Consider the following 19,532-nt stretch of genomic DNA (forward strand, 5'->3'; position numbering starts at 1 on the left):
CAACACCAAAAATGAATTCTAATGTAAACTATGGACTTTGGGTGATTATGATGTGTCAATGCAGGTTCATCATTTGTAACAAATGTACCACTCTGGTGGGAGATGTTGATAATGGGAGAGATTATGCATGTGTTGGGGCAGGGGGCATATGGGAAATCCCTGTACTTTTGTTTTAATTTTGCTGTGAATCTAAAACTGCTCTGAAAAAAAAAAAATAAGTCTCTTAAAAAATGTGGCCGCACATTTTACATAAAAGGGATTATTTTTACAAATTATCATGCAACAGGCATAGAATGAAAAGCATATGAAAGTGGACCTACTTAGCACTTCTTGAAGGAAAGATTTTAAGATCTGGTAATTAATTTATCTTGCTAGACAAATTCATCTGCTACCTTAGTTATCTTATCAGGGAAGCAACCCACAATGGGATTGGAAGAATATTTAGTCTTGGGAGTCCAGTTTGAGTCACAACCTCCCATTCTTCCAGCTGTCACTTCCTGACTCCCATACTTCCCTTCTCCAAGTTCATCATGGCCTCAACTCCTTTGAACCTTCTTTTTTACTCCAATCTATCAGACCATGCCTTTAACCCTCTCTTCTTTCTTTATCCAGCCTAAACTCCACGGAGCGTCACTACAAACACTTTTTATTCCCCAATTACCTTGTCTTTTGCTGAACCAACATCACAAAACCACAAACCTATATGATCCTTCTAGGTGTATTTTGAAAAGATTACTGAAGACAGCACAGGAAAAAGCAAATCACGCCTTCGTGAGGACAAAGCTTCCAATTCAGTCAGACCCTCTACTCTCAGCAAGCTCACATTTCTGTGCCCTCATTTTTCCATGGCTTTGCACGTGTAGAGTTCTCCATCTAGAAGGACTTTCCTGACTTCTATCTGGCAAATGCTGACTCATATTCCAGTGGATACCTCAGACACCATCTCCTGTGTGAAGCCCTTCTCAATCTCCACTCATTACTGAGACAGTATTCCAGGCTCCTATAGTACCTTCCTTGGTGAAGTTCCTATCCCATTGGGTAATAGATATTTATTTTTTAAATTTAGTTATGTCCTTTTTTATACTGTGGACTTACTGAGGGGAAGGATGTTGTTTTCTTCTCATTTATATCCTCAGCAAGGAGCAGAATGCCTGACATTTAAATTTTTGGTGAATACATGAGTGAATGAATAAATGTATAAACAAATGGACAAACAAGATACCACCTCTGACCTTTTGTAAAAATGTGTTTTAAGTCAAGGCACTTCATACATTTCAGTATTGGTTTCATTATTATGGAAAAAAAATATACCTGACATAGTATGATTTAGATAGTGCCGTGGGAAATAGCATAAATGAAGATCTCATCAATATAACAGCTATCTATCAGCTTTGCAGTCTCAATAACCAAATGCTCCTAACATATCCTACCCTTCTGCAGATGCAGCAATAAGTACTCCTATTTTGGGTATTAGCTCTAATTCAATTTTTATTCATAATCGTCAAATATCAAAACTCCTTCCTCATGTATAAAAATAGTAAGTCATTATGTTTTTCCTGTATTACAAATATCTAATCTTTAGAAACAGAATTTGCTTTTTAGCTGGGTCATTAATTTATAAAACAATAACTCAAAGAAACATTAATTAACGTTTCAAGGGAATCTGAATCAAGTCAATTTTTAGTACATGTTCTGACGTAGGATTTTTCAGACTTGGCAATAGTTCCTTTGCCTAGCTAAGCACTCTGCTTTTCATTCAGTCTTTCCACAGACATGCATGCACACAAAACCATGTGCTAAATATTATGTCAGGCACTAAAGACCCCAAACTGAAGAAAACTGGGTCCTGCCCTAATGTAGCTTACAGTCTAGTCATCTTAACATGGTCTCTGTGTTCATATTCCCAGTTCTCTCTTTCCTCTAGGCTGTTCCTTACCAGCTGCTCTATCAGAACTTAGGTCAAAGGATTCACCAAACTTTTTTTATATTTAGATTTAGATTTCCAGCTATTCTTTACCCATGTGACAGGAACTTGCAGACACTTTGTATCTTTTCTATTTAAAAAAAAAATTATTTCAGTACTCTCACTTTCCTATTCATACTCAAGGACCCTTTATTTATTTTCTCTTTTTATACTTTCTTCTACTCACCTGTACCTTAGACCTGCTAATAGCATGTGTAGGCATTTCTGTACACTATGCAGAATGATGGAAAGACCTAGTTCAGATCTGGGCTTTGCCACTTGCTGGCTTTGTAACCTAGGGCAAGCCACTAACCCCGCAGATACAAATACACACAATTTGTGAGGGTTAGATGGCATAATGTATGTCACGAATTCTCAAAAGTTTTTAAATGGGTAACAGTGGATTGAAGTGCTTCATTTGGATAACTTAGTGGATTGAAGTGCTTCATTTGGATAACTTAGTGGATTGAAGCGCTTCATTTGGATAACTTAGTGGATTGAAGCGCTTCATTTGGATAACTTAGTGGATTGAAGTGCTTGCTGATTCCTTGTCTGTTCTCTCTCTTCCCAGCAGTCCCTGCACTGTGAAAGTTATCACAGCCCATCATTTAACCTCTCCAACATCTGGACATCTTTCTAGCTCACTTAAATCCATCAGGCTTGGCTTAATACACATTTTCTAATGGTCCATTTTTGCTGGAAATTAAAATGTCCTTGGTATAAAGCTTCTTTATAACAATTTCTCATATACTTGAAGTATTTATTAGGCCATCGCATCCCTTTTTTTTTTTTTACAATGTAAATAACTCCAATTCTTTAACCTTCCTTATAACTTCGATTTAAAGACATTTTAATAATGTTTCTGTCTTCCAAGCTTTAGAGAAATAGGATTCTTTCTATCTACAAATAAAGTGGTCTAAGATCTATATACCACATAGATGCCTTGCATGAAAGACAAAAAAATGAAATGCATAATATTTATTTATACATTTTACTGCATGGAATTGAATCGTATTATAACAGAAGCTTGCCCCTAACCATGGAGTCAGCAGAGTACATTAGTCAGATAAAGTAAGTGAATATTAAACTTTTCTCTTCATAAAGTTTACAGTCAGCCTAGAAAGAAGTAGGAAGCAAATATTTCTGTAGGAAAACTACACATTCTGTGGATATCACTGCAGGATATACTTGATGTAAAATTTCACTAGAATATTTTCCTTCAAATCTAAAAGCCTCCAACTCACTCCTTATTAGATCCCTAGTATTCCATAGACAACAAAACCCAGTATTTTAACAGAGCATCTTATTCATTTGTGCTGATTCACACTGAGACATCAAAGAACCAAAGCAGTGAATAAAATTAACTTTTGACAACAAGTAATGATTTAGAAGTTTTAAGTATATGATTTCACCTCATCTAAATGAAATCCACAAAGATGGCACTAGTATTTGAAACAGACATACACATGTCTCAGGTCAACCTCCAAAAATAAAAAGCTTAACTAGCAAGACTTCAATGTATTAAAATGTCTAGGAAAATAGATGAGCTAATTAAATTCAATTTTTATTATTCAAACATAGATACAGACTTCTATAAGTGAAAATTTATTCCTGTGAAAATCTTGCAAAGGGGAAAGTTAAGGGGATTTTCATGATTCTCTTACTGGACTGTTAGTTATAAGAAAACCTAATTTAATTATCAATTAATATTCTGCATTTCTCCTTTTTCTCTTACCTCACTTGGGTTCAGAAATGATTTAAAACAGATTACTCTGTGATATAATCCTATAAAATTCCAGACCTTTAAGCTTTCAAATATGATTTTTTGTACTGTCAAAATTTCTCACTTGATACTTTTTGAGAGGCATTATTTCCTAATTTTTCTTAATTATTCCTTATTTTTAAATTATCTCCTATTTACTTTCTTAATTATATCTTAATTATTTTAAATATAAAAGTGATAAAGCAAATTTATAGAATATTTAGCAAAGAAGGAACACATATTACCCACATATAATTTGATCTCCCCAATAAAATGAATGTCAGCATTTTCAAAACTTTTAAAATCCTATTTACACAAAGGTTTAAGATAATTCATTTCTATTGAATACTTTTTTTCAAGTACAGAAAAGCATAAGTAAAAAGTCACTTATAGGTCCATTGCCACCAACAATCACATTTTTGTATATATCAATCTAGTTTTTTTTTTCCTCCTAGCAGAACTGTGTGTGGCTTTTATTTGATTGTTATTTTGTTTGCATAGCTGTACTTCTGAGTCTTGTGGTAAACCCTGCTTGAGGTAAGCAGAGTTTTCTGAAAAGTTTCCTGTGTCTAGTTATACCATGATCTCCACAGTGAGGAATTCTCATAATGAAATAAGCGTATCAACCCATTCACATTCTCTCATGCTCATTAGTGAGACTGATTGAACAGCCATAGTTTCTGCGATCAGCATTTCTTTTCAAGGCTCTTCTGATAAATTGATAATGAGTCTATTAGTCACTGAGGGAAATTAGAGTGATGGAAAAAGGCCACTGGGACATTTGTTTCTGCTGCTGCTGGACTCAAAATTCCATGATGCTTCCAAAATTGAAGTCTTTTAAATGTCCATGGTCTTAGTAAGAACTAAAATCCCACGGGGAACATCTGAGTGGCTGACTCTAGGTAATGTGACCTGCAAGGGTTTAGGGAAAGGTAATTATCTGATCTCATTTGTTTTCCACCTTCTTTTTTTTTTTATTGAAGTAGAGTTGATTTACAATGTTGTGTTACTTTCTGCTGTACAGCAAAGTGAATCAGTTACACAGATACATATAGCCACTCTTTTTTAGATTCTTTTCCCATATAGGTCACCACAGAGTATTGAGTAGAGTTCCCTGTGCTGTACAGTAGGTCTTTATTAGTTATCTATTTTATATTTAGTAGTGTGTATATGTCAAACCCAATCTCCCAATTTATTGCCCCCTCTTCCCCCCAGTAACCATAAGTTTGTTTTCCAAGATAGTAAAGAATTCCTCTCCAAATTACAGAACATGTTCAGACCCTAAGAGCCAAAATATGACAGATATCCACTTTAATTACTTTCCAGCCTTTAGCATATCTGAGAAGTTTGACACCAGTCTGATTTTATCCCTCTGTTTACAATGTATTGGTTTAGTCTGTATGCTGTGGAGTTTTTTCCCCTCATACTAGTAATTTGAAATTTCAGCCAGGATGTGTCTAGATGAAGTTCTCCCTTCATTGACCTTGCTTGATTTGCTCACTCAGGACAATTTTTTTTTCCTCCCTAGTGCACTTTTCTTCAATTATATCTTTGACTATTTCTTTAGTTTCAGTTGTCTTTGTTGTGTACCTATATATGTTATATACCTATAAACCTTAAAGTTCCATTCTTTGTTTTCATTTCTACTTAAAAAATCATATATTCGACTCTTAGTCCTTTGCCTCAATATTCTGAAAGAACTTCTCAAGTTTATGCAGCACATCCCTGATTTTATTTTATGTAGTACAAATTCTGTTCTTCAGTATCTCTGATTCAGACTGCATTATAATATTGCATTTTTAACATCAAATCCCTTTTTATTTCTTCCATCACACTTGCAATTGTCCTTTCATCTTAGCCAGTTCTTCCTTTATAAATATATACTCCCACTTAAAGGAGGACAGGTCTTTCTGAAAGACACTGGTGACACTAAACATTTTTTTTTCCAGTCTTTAGAATAAACTACTACTTTCAAAGCATCAAGTTCTTCTAAGTCTTTCCCCCCGCCTTGTTTTGTTCCCCAGTATTTTTTTCTTAGGTCCTATGCTTTATTTTTTCCTGTTCTGCTGCATCTGTTTTGACAATCTTCTGTTTATTAATCCTCAAATGATGTGGCATCTCTCCAGACTCAGTGTCAGTCAACAAAGTGTTTGAATGGACCTAACTTCATTCTCTGTCTACTTTTGTTCTAGTTGAACCCTCTTTGCAGCTCTGTAGCTAAGAGTCTGATGTGCATAGCTCCTTGCCTGATTCTCACCTATGATGCCCTTCTGGCTGAGATGGGATGCTCCCCTCTGCTACCATTTGTCTCTAAAATCCCTTCTGACATACCCATCAATGTTTCTCTTGCTTCCAAATATTTTCACTTGGTGAGAAACATATCTCAGGTTCCAATTTTTTACATGGTGCCAGGTTGCCTGTCCACTTCTAGTCCTACTGTTTTCCTAACTAGATGGTTATAGCTATTGATAGGTTTAAGGAGATAGTATGCTGGCTCCCTAAAGAGTAACATTTTCTTTCTGAAGCAAACTATGAAATGAAGGAACAGAGATACAGCCTCCCTGCTTTCATGTGAATATAAGAAAAGATGGACCACTGATTGAAATTTTCATTCCATTGAACTTAAAATATAAGTGAAGACTATATACTTATTTATACAAATAAGAATCTTTATATATAACCTATAAAATTCCTCCCCAAATTTTTGCCACTGTATATTGCAACTGGTTTTTAGTATTCTTCAGTTTTGTCTTTTTGAGGTCTTTACAGATATTTTACTGTTAATGAGAAGAGGTTGCAGTAGCTAGACATATACTATTTTTAACCAGAAAATCCTTGCTAACTACTACCAAAATTTGTAAAATTTGGATGTTTAACTTTTAAAAGTATTCCAGGACTTCCCTGTTGGCACAGTGGTTAAGAATCTGCCTGCCAATCCAGGGGACACGAGTTCAATTCCTGGTCCAGGAAGATCCCACATGCCCTAGAACAACTAAGCCCATGCGTCAGGACTACTGAGCCTGCGCTCTAGAGCCTGTGAGCCACAACTACTGAGCCCGTGTGCCATAGCTACTGAAGCCCTCGTGCCTAGAGCCCATGCTCCACAACAAGAGAAGCCACTGCAGTGAGAAGCCCGTGCACTGCAACGAAGAGCAGCCCCCACTCGCCGCAACTAGAGAAAGCCCGCGCACAGCAACGAAGACCCAACGCAGCCAAAAATAAATAAATAAAATAAATAAATTTTTTTTAAAAAGTATTCCAGATAGAAACAGTTTCCAAACAGATCTGTGGAGGCAGAGTAACATAAATGAGGTTATAAATTAAGCTACTGATTCCCCTGTAAGCAAGAAAAATATTCCTAAAGTGTGTATTCAATCCAAGTAACTATTATATCTTTTAAGCTTTCTTGAACTATTTTTTATTTTTGCTTTTTAAAACATTTAACTGCATAAAAATGAAATTAATTTACAATTTATGATTCAATGTCAATAGTTGGCAAACATATTTGCATGAATTATAACCCTAGGTACAGCAGTTTATTTCATCAAATATCCACTGCTTTTCAATAATGTATTCAACCATAAGATAATCAGATGGCTACAGTTAACTAGAATCTCTTATTTTTTATTAAACAGTGCCATCAATTCTAGAACATATTTTGTTAGATTTTTAAAACATATTTTTCATCAAAATTGTTCCCTCAAACTCAAGACCAACTAGACAGGCCATAAAATAATGCCTCTAAACAGATTTACACCACTAGAGATTATACAGGCTAGCCAGTAATCATGTAATGACATGTGTTTTTTGTATTTATATTTTGTACATTATGTAACATCTTACCTCAGAACTTAAATCATTAGATAATAATGAGTCTATTTTACCAGAAAGAAGAGAGTTTAGGGTTTCCTTTAAAAGCATGCATTTCTATATCATAGGATTCATACTTTGGAATAGATTCAAATGCTATTTTGGAAAATGTTGTCCCTGAAACCACCTGAGAGGTCTGTTATAAATGCAGATCCCCAGGCCCTATACCAGGCCTGTGAAATCAGAATCTCTGGGTGTGGGGTTAGAATTTCTGCTTTTTCAAAAGTTCCTTGGATAATTCTTTATTCATGAAAGTTTGAGAATCACTGCTCAAATTGACTAAACAATACTAAAGGATTAAAAGTTAATCTGGGGAAACAAGGAAGGCTCTGATTTTATTTTACAATCCCATTCTAAGGGACTCCAGGGAAAGAACCAAGGTCACATTTTAGAAATCCATGAGCATTTATCCTATCTGAAACAATCAGTTTGGTAAAAATACTTCCAAAACTCTAGTAACTCAAGTTACTACTTGTATTGACTCAAATGATCTAGGTAGTTTACCACGTAGAAATGCAGTGAATCATTTACAAAAGTAATGTTCCCCCAGAGGTTTCAGCAGATCAACTAACAAAAGACACACAGCCATACAGTCGGATTGCAGAATATATCTCAACTACCAGCGAGAAAACCAGAATCAGATGTCAACCATTTTATTAAGTCTCATGGCAGTTTCACTTTTTTGCCATTAATAACATTCCAAGAGCTAGCCTCCAAAACTCAGTGGTCACTCTCTTAGATAACCATGTTAAAAAAAACATCTGACAGTGTTACTTGAGGCATGTTATAAAGTTGTTGCTAGTACCACAACCAAGGAGCCAGACCCGATTCCGATGCAATCAGTCTCCCACATCAAGGATTTGAAATGAAATATTCTGCTAAGGCAGCAACCGAACCTTTCAGCTAAACTGTGTAAAACTGCCAAGAGTAAGTTGCTCATTACATTAAGACTCTAGAGACATTTAGAAGCCAATTATGATTCTACTGAAAGAGATACTTAGGAATAGTTTCTGATCTTCATTTGATGGTAGCGACTAGACCACATTGTTAATGCACTTGTTTTCAGCTATCTGAAACTATCATTTAGTCTATATAGACAATTCAAGTTTGGCTTACCATAAGCTTACTTTCAGTAAGTACCGTGTGTGTGTCTGTGTGTGTGTGTGTGCGTGTGTGTGTGTGTGTGTGTGTCTAACATAAATAAGGTAAAAACAGCTCTGCTAAAGTTTCAATAAAATTTCACCTAGATGAGAAACATCTTAAAACTTAATTAAACCATAAAAGTAAATTAAATATGCAAATAATGCACTCAAATTGGGAAAAAAAACTTTTTTTATCAATTATTAACAGTTAGTTTTTTTTTAAAGTTCACAGGATAAATGAGAGAATTTTAAATCATTAAATCATCCAGAGACAATTTCTATTTCTATTTGCTTAAAATAAAGGTCTTCATCTACTAGGATTAGCTGTGTTTGTTTTAAAGTCACCTACTTGTTAGTGATGTTTTACTTTCCAGTTTAGTCAGCTTCAGACCCTCAAGGTCCACAAGCATTCTATCTTTCAAAACTGTAATTGTTTGCGTAGATACCCTCAGACAGACAACTTAAGGGAATAGAGATCGAAGAAGGAAGGCAGAAAGATGCCATGATTCAGAAGTTACCATAAGCACAGTACCTTGCACTGTGAGGAAAACCGACGCAGACGATGATCCTCCTTCATTGGAAGCCACACAGTGATATTCTCCGGCATCGCTGAATTTCACACTCCTCAGCTCCAGGGAAAGGTTGGCCAAGATCCTCATTCCTGCTGGATCTGCCAGCCTGACATCTCTGTCATTCCTCTGCCAGGTTAGATTGTAATCCACTGCACTGATGACGAGACAGGTCAAAAGTGTTCTTTCTCCAGGAGTGACTGTAACATTATTAGGCACTTGGATGACTGGCGGGGGCTCTGTGTGAAATGAAAAGATTCAAATGGAAAGATCCGGAAGTCATTTTGCTCACTCATAGAGGTGGTTTAAAAATTTAATGAGCATGTGTTGAATATCTAGTAGGAAAGATGCAGTGCAATGGAACGTATTCATTAATACATATGTCTGTCACCCCAAGAAAATTATCATCTAGTTGAAAAATGCTTTCAGTAGGAGTGCATGTTTACATACCAAAGTACACTCAAGTCCAAATCTATAAATTATAGATATGAGGATCAAAGAGGCATGGCAAAATGATATGACTTGACTGATTCAGGATTGCAGAATGAGTCAAATTTTGATTTGAATTTTGAAGAAAGTAGCATTTATGGATTTTTAAAATTTAAAACCATTTACTTAGTGTTTCAAAGAAAATAGAGCATGAAGTATGGTAGATATGGAAAAGATACAATGGTATCAGCTTTAAGGGGATTATAATCTTATTAAGACACAGTACAACAGTAGAGTAAGATGAATTTCTCCCAGTGAAGATGAGGAATGTTTGATTTAAGCAAGTCAAGTTAACAGTAAGGCATAGACTTTTAAAAAAAATTATACACATAGGACCATGTACACAAAAGGCATTGAGTAATGCATGCGCATTTCAGATGTGGTCAAAAGGCACTTACTAATTAAATATTTAACTACATTTCTAGAGAAAATCACATATTGCTCTCGTTAGGTTTGAGAATACTGTAAATCTAAATGCCCCTGTAAAGCCCACTCTGCCCAAATGCTTTAAAATAACCTGCCATAGCAAGCCATTATTGAGCAATAATATAGCAATAAAAACTAGCTGGAAACCCATGTGTCTGTTTCAGTTTAAATGTGAAAGAGTATCAGATATTCAAGATCCAATTTTATACTTCGTTTTTCAAAACTATATATACGTGCAGATGAATAACATAAGCCTAAAATAAAACCTGGAAGTAATATGCCAAAACCACAGTGGTTATCTCTGAGAGAGAAAAATGTGTATATTTTTCATATTTTCCTTTATATTTATCTTTGTTTTCCAAACATTTTTAGAGGAGTATATGTTATTCTAAATCATTTAAAAAATCCTTAATTTTTACATTTCTGCTATGTTTTTAAAATCTCTTATGAAAATAGCTAATGAATCAATTGGAAAGAGTACATGAGAAAGTTAGGAAGTTCTGACTGAAGTCTGGTTAGGTTTGACAGATAAAATACAGGATGGTTTGCTAAATTTGAATTTTAGATAAACATCAAATAACATTTTAGTATAAGTATGACTCATGAAATATTTGAGACACATTTAACTGGGCATCTTATGTCTTTATTTGCTGAGTCTGGCAAACATAGGCTGCCTAGCTTTATCCCTAACTAGCTGCATGACCTTAGATAAGCCAATTTATTCACAATGTTTGTTTCCCTATTTGAAAAATGAGATGATTAAATTAGGTAATCTGAAAGACCCTTTCTAGCACTAAGGCTCTGTGATGCTAACATACAAGATGGTATGGACCATCAAAGACCCGGAGGCGAGTATTTGTGAACACGTGTTGACACCCTCTCAAAATCTTTTTGAAGACCACAAAACATTTTGTATGGTTTTCTTTTTTTGTTCTTTTTAAACAAACTTCTTCAACTAGACTAGGGATTTTTAGAAAATGTAAAATCCCATATTATGGGCATACAGGGGATGCTGGGTGCACACCTAGTTCCTTCTCAAGGACCTAGGCATTCATATCCCTAGCTGCTCTGCTTGTTAGCTACTGAGCTCATGGCCAAGGGAGCTAACATGCTCGGGTTAGGCCCCCTTTCCAGTGCAGCCCACTTCCAGGGACCACTTAATGAGGGAAAAAGACGCAGCTCTCTTGCCTCAATTCAGGGTCACCCCAGCTCCAGAACTCCCTGTAGGATCAGCTGAGGGCCCTGTTGTGATTACATCACAGTTTAACTTCTTCCACTCCCTTACAGGTGCTCTTCCCTAGAAAACTCAGCAATAACCCTCTTGCGTGCAAAATCTGCCTCAAGGCTCTATTTCCTCTTCAAATATAAATTCAAATACGTAAAATGCCAACTTTCTGCTAATATCCAGGAGGAGAGGAGATTTCAAATATGACATACAATACCATCACTGCATAAATATGTACAGATAATAAATAGTATACGCACTGAAATATTTATGCACACATCAATAAATTTGGTGGTGATGGAGGAGATGATGAAGGAGAATTACAGCAGTTTGCAAAAGAGGCCAAGATAACAAATTACCGGAAAGAGCCTGGTCCCGGGAGGATGAGGGGTAGTCATTCCTAAGTAAAAGAATGGCTGAGGCTAGGATCAGGGGACCAGAGATGAAACCTCAAAACTGAGAAAGAATGATAAGCATAGGCCTTGTGACATTAGGTAAAGATCGCTGGACTGAGAGTCAGGAGGCCAAGAATCTACTTCTCACTACCTATCCATCTGATCAGAAATGGGGCACCTGCCTGCTCTGGGCTTCAGTTTCTTTAGCTACAACATGATGAGGTGGTATAATATTATTTCCAAGTCTTACCCTGCTCTAAAAGAGTATCCTGAAATTAAAATTTAAGATTGCCTGTCACTGACATGCCCCTGACAAGTTTTCTCTTTTCAATTTTACTTAAAGCCAAAATTTTGGTATTGTGTGTATGTGTGCATTGGGGGTGGGGGACATTATGCGAAAAAAATAAATTCAGTAGAGAAAATTAATATAAAGTAAAGTACAAAATATCATTTGTAAAGAATTCTTTCCTGCTTCTGCAGTTCTGTTCATTGGTTTCTATATGTTTATATGCAATAAAAGAGGTATAATTCTTTTTACACCCATTTTGCACTTAAAACCAATACATCAATAACCAATATCTCCAATGAACCAAAAATCCTTAAAAATGTTGGCTAGAAGGAAATGCTGGAAAAAAAAAATGAAGTAACATATTGCTAGAACTTTAACTTTTCTTGAAACAGTTCTTGGGTGCTATTTGACTTTATAAATGTCCGTCCACAGTGATACAAAAACAACACCATTCCATCATGCCGTGTTTTCCCAACACTCCTGTCCAAAATATAAGATCTAATTATCCTGTGAATTCACATCTGATTCTGGTGTGCTGGTTAGTAGTGACAGTAGGGTGGCTGAGCCAGGACCTGGGTGGAGGTTTGAGGCTGGAAGATTAAACAAAAGTTAGCCCAGAAAGAAATGTCCACTCTTTCAAGTCCAAAGGGGCACTTGCTTGCTACTTCTCCTGTTACAGTCATTGCCATACAATCCATGCTTCTGCCTTTCTTTCATAATTAACCAGTGGGACACAATTCCTGAAAAGTGGCTTTGGTACAGTACAACTTCCTAGCGATACCATGGCTCGGCCGGCACAGATTAATACTAGAAGGGCACGTGTAGAGTGTATATTTGGAAGTTACTGACACCACAGGGCCAAATTCTTAGCAGTCAGTTCAGGAGTTCTTTCTGGCACTTTCCAGTTATTTATGCAAGATGTCTGAATCAACTCACTCAAACCTCTTTCCCTGTTGTCCTTCCCTTAATTAATATTGCTGGGGAAAAAACCCTCAAGCGCTCAAGTGTTTGTTTCTCCAGAAGCTGAGGAATGTTGACACGATTCCAATGCTTTTCATAATTACTGGAGATGAAAAAATGAATAGTTTATGATGCATGTCAACTTGCTAAATTGTTTCAGAAGACGAACTTAATTTTTCTAAGAATAAGAGAAAATGAATAATTTACTGCAAGAAGAACAGGCTTGCACGCCTCTGTTTTAAAGTTCAGCTTGGACTTAATGATAACAAACATAAATCCTAGGCTTCTAAACAGCCCTACAGTTATAAAGCTACTTTTGTCTTAAATTTTCCAAAGAAAATGCACATCAATACTAATTTGACAATTCAGACATTGTTATAAACTCAACAGGCACATTTAGGTCAGAAGAGGCTTACTATTAAACACACAGCAACCCTAGGCTACGAGGCAGGTAGAAAATAACTGAGTCAAAACAAAGTTTCCAATAAATTCTAGATATATGCTGAGTAAGTGGCTTAAGTCCTGATCAATGATGATATATGGTAGTCTGTTTGGTTTCTAATTGATAATGGTAGTCTTTTTGGTTTCTAATCTGGGAGATTAGAGGAAAAAATGAATTTTTTTCACTAAAATATATTCTACCTTATAAAATAATCTGAGCCTTGCCCATTTATTCATAGGAAACATACTATTTAAATGTAAATTAATTAGCATGACTTCTGCCCTTCTTAATACCAATATTGTAGCCACTGAGGTCCTATGTTTTTTGAATGTGATACTTTCCTTATTGTCCTCAACTTAGATGTCAGAATCCATTCACAAAAGCACTCCGCTCATTATAAATATGGGAGAGGGAAGGGGAAAGTTGAACATTGCTATAATCAGAATGGATCTCTCCCTTTTCTTATATTTTATTTTTTCAAAGGAAAATACTATATGGAGATTAAAAAATATTTATTAAGCCCCTATAATAATAATAATGATAATAACAACAACAACAATAAAAACAGCTAATGTCTATTAGGTGTTTCTATGTGCCAGACTCTCTTCTAAGTGCTTAACATACACTATCTTATTTAATCCTCACAGTTTCTCCATGAGATAGAGACTGTTACTCTTATTGTCATCATTTTATAGTTAGGGGATCCAAGGCACTGAGTTCTTAATTAATTGGCCCAAGGCAGGTCACACAGCTAATATGCAATGAAGCCTGGATTAACAAACATCCCATTTCCATAGCTGCATTAATACTTAGGCAACTGCAAAGCAATTAGGGATAATTACCTGACACGTCAAAGAACGTTTGTGCCCGTCCAGTCCCTACACTGCTGACGGCAATGCACTCATAGGAGCCTTCATCAGACAAAGTGACCTGTTCAATATCCCAGGTCACACTGGCCGATTCTCTGGGGTAAGAAAATAGAAGCATGTTTAGTTACTACAAGAACAAGACCAAATTGAAAACAGTGATTCCACTATTTGTTTTATGCATTCAAAAGAACGGCTTAAAAAAAGTTCTTTATAGCTTAAAATTATACAGAGTTCTTTTATTATCATAATTTTGTTGATAAAATTATGCAGAGTTCTTTACAGCTTAAAATTATACACCTTTTGTATTTTAATTAGAAAGTTAAGCTTTGCTACTCTGAGCAAAAAACATAACAGACAGTAAGTTCTGTTTTGTTTTGTTTTCTATTGATCTTCGTAGGCTCTAACAAAAGAATTCACTTCCACACAGGGAGATCAGCTCGGTGCTTTGTGACCACCTAGAGGGGTGGGATAGGGAGGGTGGGAGGGAGGGAGACACAAGAGGGAAGAGATATGGGAACATATGTATATGTATAACTGATTCACTTTGTTATAAAGCAGAAACTAACACACCATTGTAAAGCAATTATACTCCAATAAAGATGTTAAAAAAAAGAATTCACTTCCAAATGTGAGAAAAACTTGAAAGAGGCAGAGGATAGAAGACTGGAACTTTTTTACTGAGAAAATATCAGGGAGACATCTTTAATCTTCCCTCAAAACTCATTTAATTCAAACTAATGATCATTTTACCACTTTTTTTTTTTCCCCACATTTTCACATTCATATGTCTTTCTTTTTTTCTTTTTTGAACAGGCCTGTAACTTTGCTGTTGAGAACTATAGCCTGTGCCTGTGTCCAGTTAGGGTCACTAGAAATTTCTTTAGGAGACATTCTCTGGCTATGTCAAAACATAAGATACAAAACTGGCACAGAAACACTCTTTAAATCCTCTCTCCTTCCCCTCTCATTTCCAGGTTTTGGTCATGTTCAGTGGGGTTCTAGCCAAAGCAACTCAACCAGTAATTTACAAGTGTGAAGGTAGAAAACAGACTTTTTGGTTCCCAAAAGATAAATTCTCTTTAACTTTCTTATATATAAGCTCTACATAAGGCTATATACCATAACTGGTTCAATCTATGTATATAATGAGTAAAGAAAAAGATTATCAGTTTTATAGTCAAAGTTGTCATTTAGGTAAAATAAATCCCTTTGCTATATAACATATTCATTCATTTAATAAATATTTATACTTTGTCCTCTAACACTCTTCAAATTGTTTCTCATTTTTTGGAAATGTCTTAGTAATAGCTATTTAATCCTTATTTAAAACATTCCAATAATCTATAAAACAAGCATTATATTGTTTTAAAATCTAATTGCAATGTCATAAATATTTTCATAATTTTTTCTTATAATCATCCATAGCTATTTATAAACTTTTTAAACATTCAAGATACAGATGAGATGAAAAGCCCACTGCAGTCAAGACACCTTCCACTGAAGCTGAAAGTGGTACAAGATATGATACCTCACAGTAATAACTCCAGATCTCTCCCCATCCGAATGAACCACACCCATCACCAAACCACTATGAAGAATTCACTGAGCTCTTAGTGTACATTTACCACTAACCTAGAGTTTGTAAGAGAAAGTCAAGACACAGGTTCCTGTCATTAGGAAAGTGAGAAAATAAGCAAGGTGATCCTTCCATATATTTTAGTAACTGAGAATATTCACTTAATACTGTTTCCTTTCACTTGCGTCTGCATTCGGTGTCAGTGGTCCTTACTGTCACGTTCAGAAGAAAACGGAGTATGACTTATTCTATGCTGCATTGATCACCTAAGATGTATCTTGAATGCTTAAGCGCAGTAGGCTAAGCCCCAATTTACAAATGCCATTGTCTAGGAGGTACTGGTAAGTTCCAGGAAGGTAGGAGTTTGAAATACACACATCTTTCATGTCTTCTGCAGTGCCTACTTCAGAGCCAAGCATATTTTAGGATTCATCAAAAACTCAGACATGCAGAAATTTTAGAATAGAAAATGACAATTCTTCTAGTCTTAAGGCCCTTTATTTAAAAACAAGACAGTCGAGGAAGAAGGACAAGTAATTTATTCAAAGGCACAAACGACTGTATGGAGTGCTTAGAGAATATTCTTTACAGTTATACTTGTTCCTCTCTTATTTATGAAATATTACATGAAAACAATTCTCTTTTTCATGTACCCTTATCAGTTAGCATTAAGATTATATGGCCACGATAAAAAGTTTTGAAGGGATGACCTTTGGAACAGGGGAAGGAACATGTCAGATAGAAATGTGTCTTGTTACTGATGGAAACTAATTCTCTCTTACATCCCCTAGAGACCACAGTGACTCACGTAACAAAGATCCAGTCATGCAGCTGGAGTTATTAGGAAATCTAGGGCAGAGATGTGCAAGTGAATTGGGATTAGAGTATCAATCCATCATCACCCATGCCCAATTTTGTCTTTAGCCTCTTACATCCAAAGAACTTAACAAATGTCAGCAAGGCATGTCACATCTCTGGGCCACAGAGCTGGAAAAATGAAAGAAAGAATCCTTGTGGTTTACCTCATAGGAACTGTGTGGAATTAAAAAATTAATGCTTTTAAAGAATCTCGAGTGTCTTTGAAAAATGTTACTATTTAAACACGAAGCAGAATTGTTTGATTTCATCATTCAGTTATGTAACTTCATCATTTGATATCTTGGTCAGTTATGTTGCTGATTATTAAATATGCAGCTAAGGAAATCATCAAGATGTGTGTTAAGCAAGTAGCAGGAAATAATACAGTCCAGTCTTTAAACAATGGAAAATTTTCTCAAGTTATAATGAACATTCTTGCCATAGCTTCTGCTTAAAATGACCCCGTAAGGAGATTGTATAAGCTAAGACTGTCAAATATTTAACATGTTACACAAGTTATTTATGTGAATATTGAATTACCAGTGTAAAAGCTTTGTAAAATAATTCTTAGAGTTTTTCCCCCAAATGTAGTTTCATAGTAAGTTTAAAAAAAAAACGTTTTCCAGAAATCATCCTCTAGTTTTCAAGGCCTACTTAATTTTTATCATTAGATTCCTTAAACTTGTCTAGAAAATTCACCCATCTTCACAACGGACGTTGGTGCCCTCTAGCCCACTTCCCTTGACTGTTGGCTGCGGTAGTGACCACACACGCTTCTTCTCCATCTGGCCCACACCCCCAGCACACACCTCGTTTCTACCCTTCTCCTCCTGGCTCCCTGGGCTCCAGCTACACTGGCTTCCTTCCCATCTTTCTTTCCCACGTGCCTGGTGGACTCTGGCCTTAGTGCATTTGCATTGCCTGTTCCTGGTGTGTGAATGCTCTTCCCTGGATATCTGTGTGATCTGGATATCTCACCATGTTCAAGTCCTTGCTCAAATGCCCCTACTCTGAATTTTAAAATTGCAACTTGGCCAAAACCACATGTACTCCACCAACCAGTAGTACGTGCCCCAATTAACCTGCTCTACTTTTTGCCATAACACCTTAAATCAGATTCAGAGACATGTTTATGCTCAAGCCACTAAAGCTTAAGTTTCAGGGTCGTTCATTTGCAAGGACTCTTGCAAAGTTCAGTACCTAACTTTGTATTCATAATTTTGTGTTCTTTGTCTTATCCAGGGACCCTTAAACTGTGTAAAATTCAGATTCTATAAAACCTGAATCAACTCTTAAATGTAGTCTAGCATTTATTATATTATCATATTATATTTATTATCTGTTTCTGTCTTCCTCCTTTACAATATAAGCTCCGCAAAGGTTCAGAATTGTGTCTGTTTTGCTCACTGCTACATTCCAAGACTATGAAGCAAATAAATAAGAATGTCTAATGAAAAAAGTACATTAAAGTAAGTATCTATTTGTATTTAGATATTTAGTGCTATAAATTATTACTAATGGAAACATTTACACACTTTAAGTACTGGTCTACTCCAAGTGTAACTCCATTTCTGGCAAAGCTCAAGGTAAAGGGCAAAAGACTCTCAACAGAGCAGTGAATTTGGCCTGGCTGCAGGTAGTATCCCGGGGTTTTCTCAGGCATTGTAACTTTGGGAGCATCTGGGAAAAAAAGAACATGGGCAAGAAGGTCACAATGATATTTGGTACTGCCTGTTAATCCATTCAAAAGCTTCATACTTAAATTATTCCAGTAAATTCTCTGCATTCCAGTTAATCTAAATCATGAAAAATCACTTTATCTTTCTTTGTTCAAAGGTTATTAATTTCTGGATTATCTCCATGGACCCTTTACTAAGGTACTCATTGAATCTAAGACTCCACTGATCTTAAGGCATAACACTTTTTGTACCACCAAGATAGAAAACAAAGCTACCAGATAAGTTACCATACATCATCAATTGTAGAACACAGTTCAATTTCAAAAATGTAAAACTATGAAAAGAACACACATATCCTAGAATTGAATTCATAGGGTAACTGTTTCCAAAAAGGAATGAAAAAATTGATTTTTAAGAATCCAATAGCTTTTTTAAGCATTCAATTCAGGGGCTAACACAACTAACTTTGAATATTGCATATGAGGAAATACTGAGGTTGGTTCTATTATCTCCCTTCTACAGCTATTAACCAATAGCTATAGAGTGGTTCCTGAATTTCCCAAATCATAACCTTATGTATAAATGATAAACTGTTATCCCTCTACCCAAAAGTACAATATTAGAAACAATCCTTCTGTATCCTTGTCAGTCCATGGTTCAAGTTACATACAGTTCTAAAGTTTTGGTCAGAGTCCAGTCATCAGCCTTGAGAAATAATAGCAAATATATAAGTAACTAGCTTACTAATTAACTAACTAACCAAAAAAGGCAAAATCATCACCAGTTATTTGCAAGGAACTACTGTTCACAAAGTAGAAAGGTTTCTGACAATTGTATATAAACATTTAGCCAAATTAGATCGCTAATCACATATTAAACACATATGCCAGGGGGAGTAAGAGCACGAGAACTTCCCAGTTCAAATTCTCACACTGATTGAAGTAATCAAAATTCTCAGATCTACAATCAGTGAGACTTAACATGAAACTTTGAATGTGCTATTTTATGGTTAGGAAAA

At 35.7% G+C, this 19,532-nt stretch overlaps 1 protein-coding gene across 5 annotated transcripts in view; it reads right to left on the bottom strand.

Annotated features, from left to right (window-relative positions):
* Positions 1-19,532, bottom strand: part of HMCN1 (hemicentin 1) — a 508,722-nt gene that overhangs the window by 288,549 nt on the left and 200,641 nt on the right. For all 5 annotated transcript variants that reach the window (XM_061187531.1, XM_061187534.1, XM_061187532.1 and 2 more), the window contains exons 9-11: positions 18,371-18,515; positions 14,375-14,496; positions 9,270-9,545 (exon numbers count right to left, since the gene is read on the bottom strand). In XM_061187531.1, the coding sequence (XP_061043514.1) occupies positions 9,270-9,545; positions 14,375-14,496; positions 18,371-18,515 (543 nt within the window). The remainder of the gene's footprint in view (positions 1-9,269; positions 9,546-14,374; positions 14,497-18,370; positions 18,516-19,532) is intronic.

The sequence above is a fragment of the Eubalaena glacialis genome, chromosome 3 (genome assembly GCF_028564815.1).
Source record: "Eubalaena glacialis isolate mEubGla1 chromosome 3, mEubGla1.1.hap2.+ XY, whole genome shotgun sequence".
Classification (NCBI taxonomy): Eukaryota; Metazoa; Chordata; class Mammalia; order Artiodactyla; family Balaenidae; genus Eubalaena; species Eubalaena glacialis.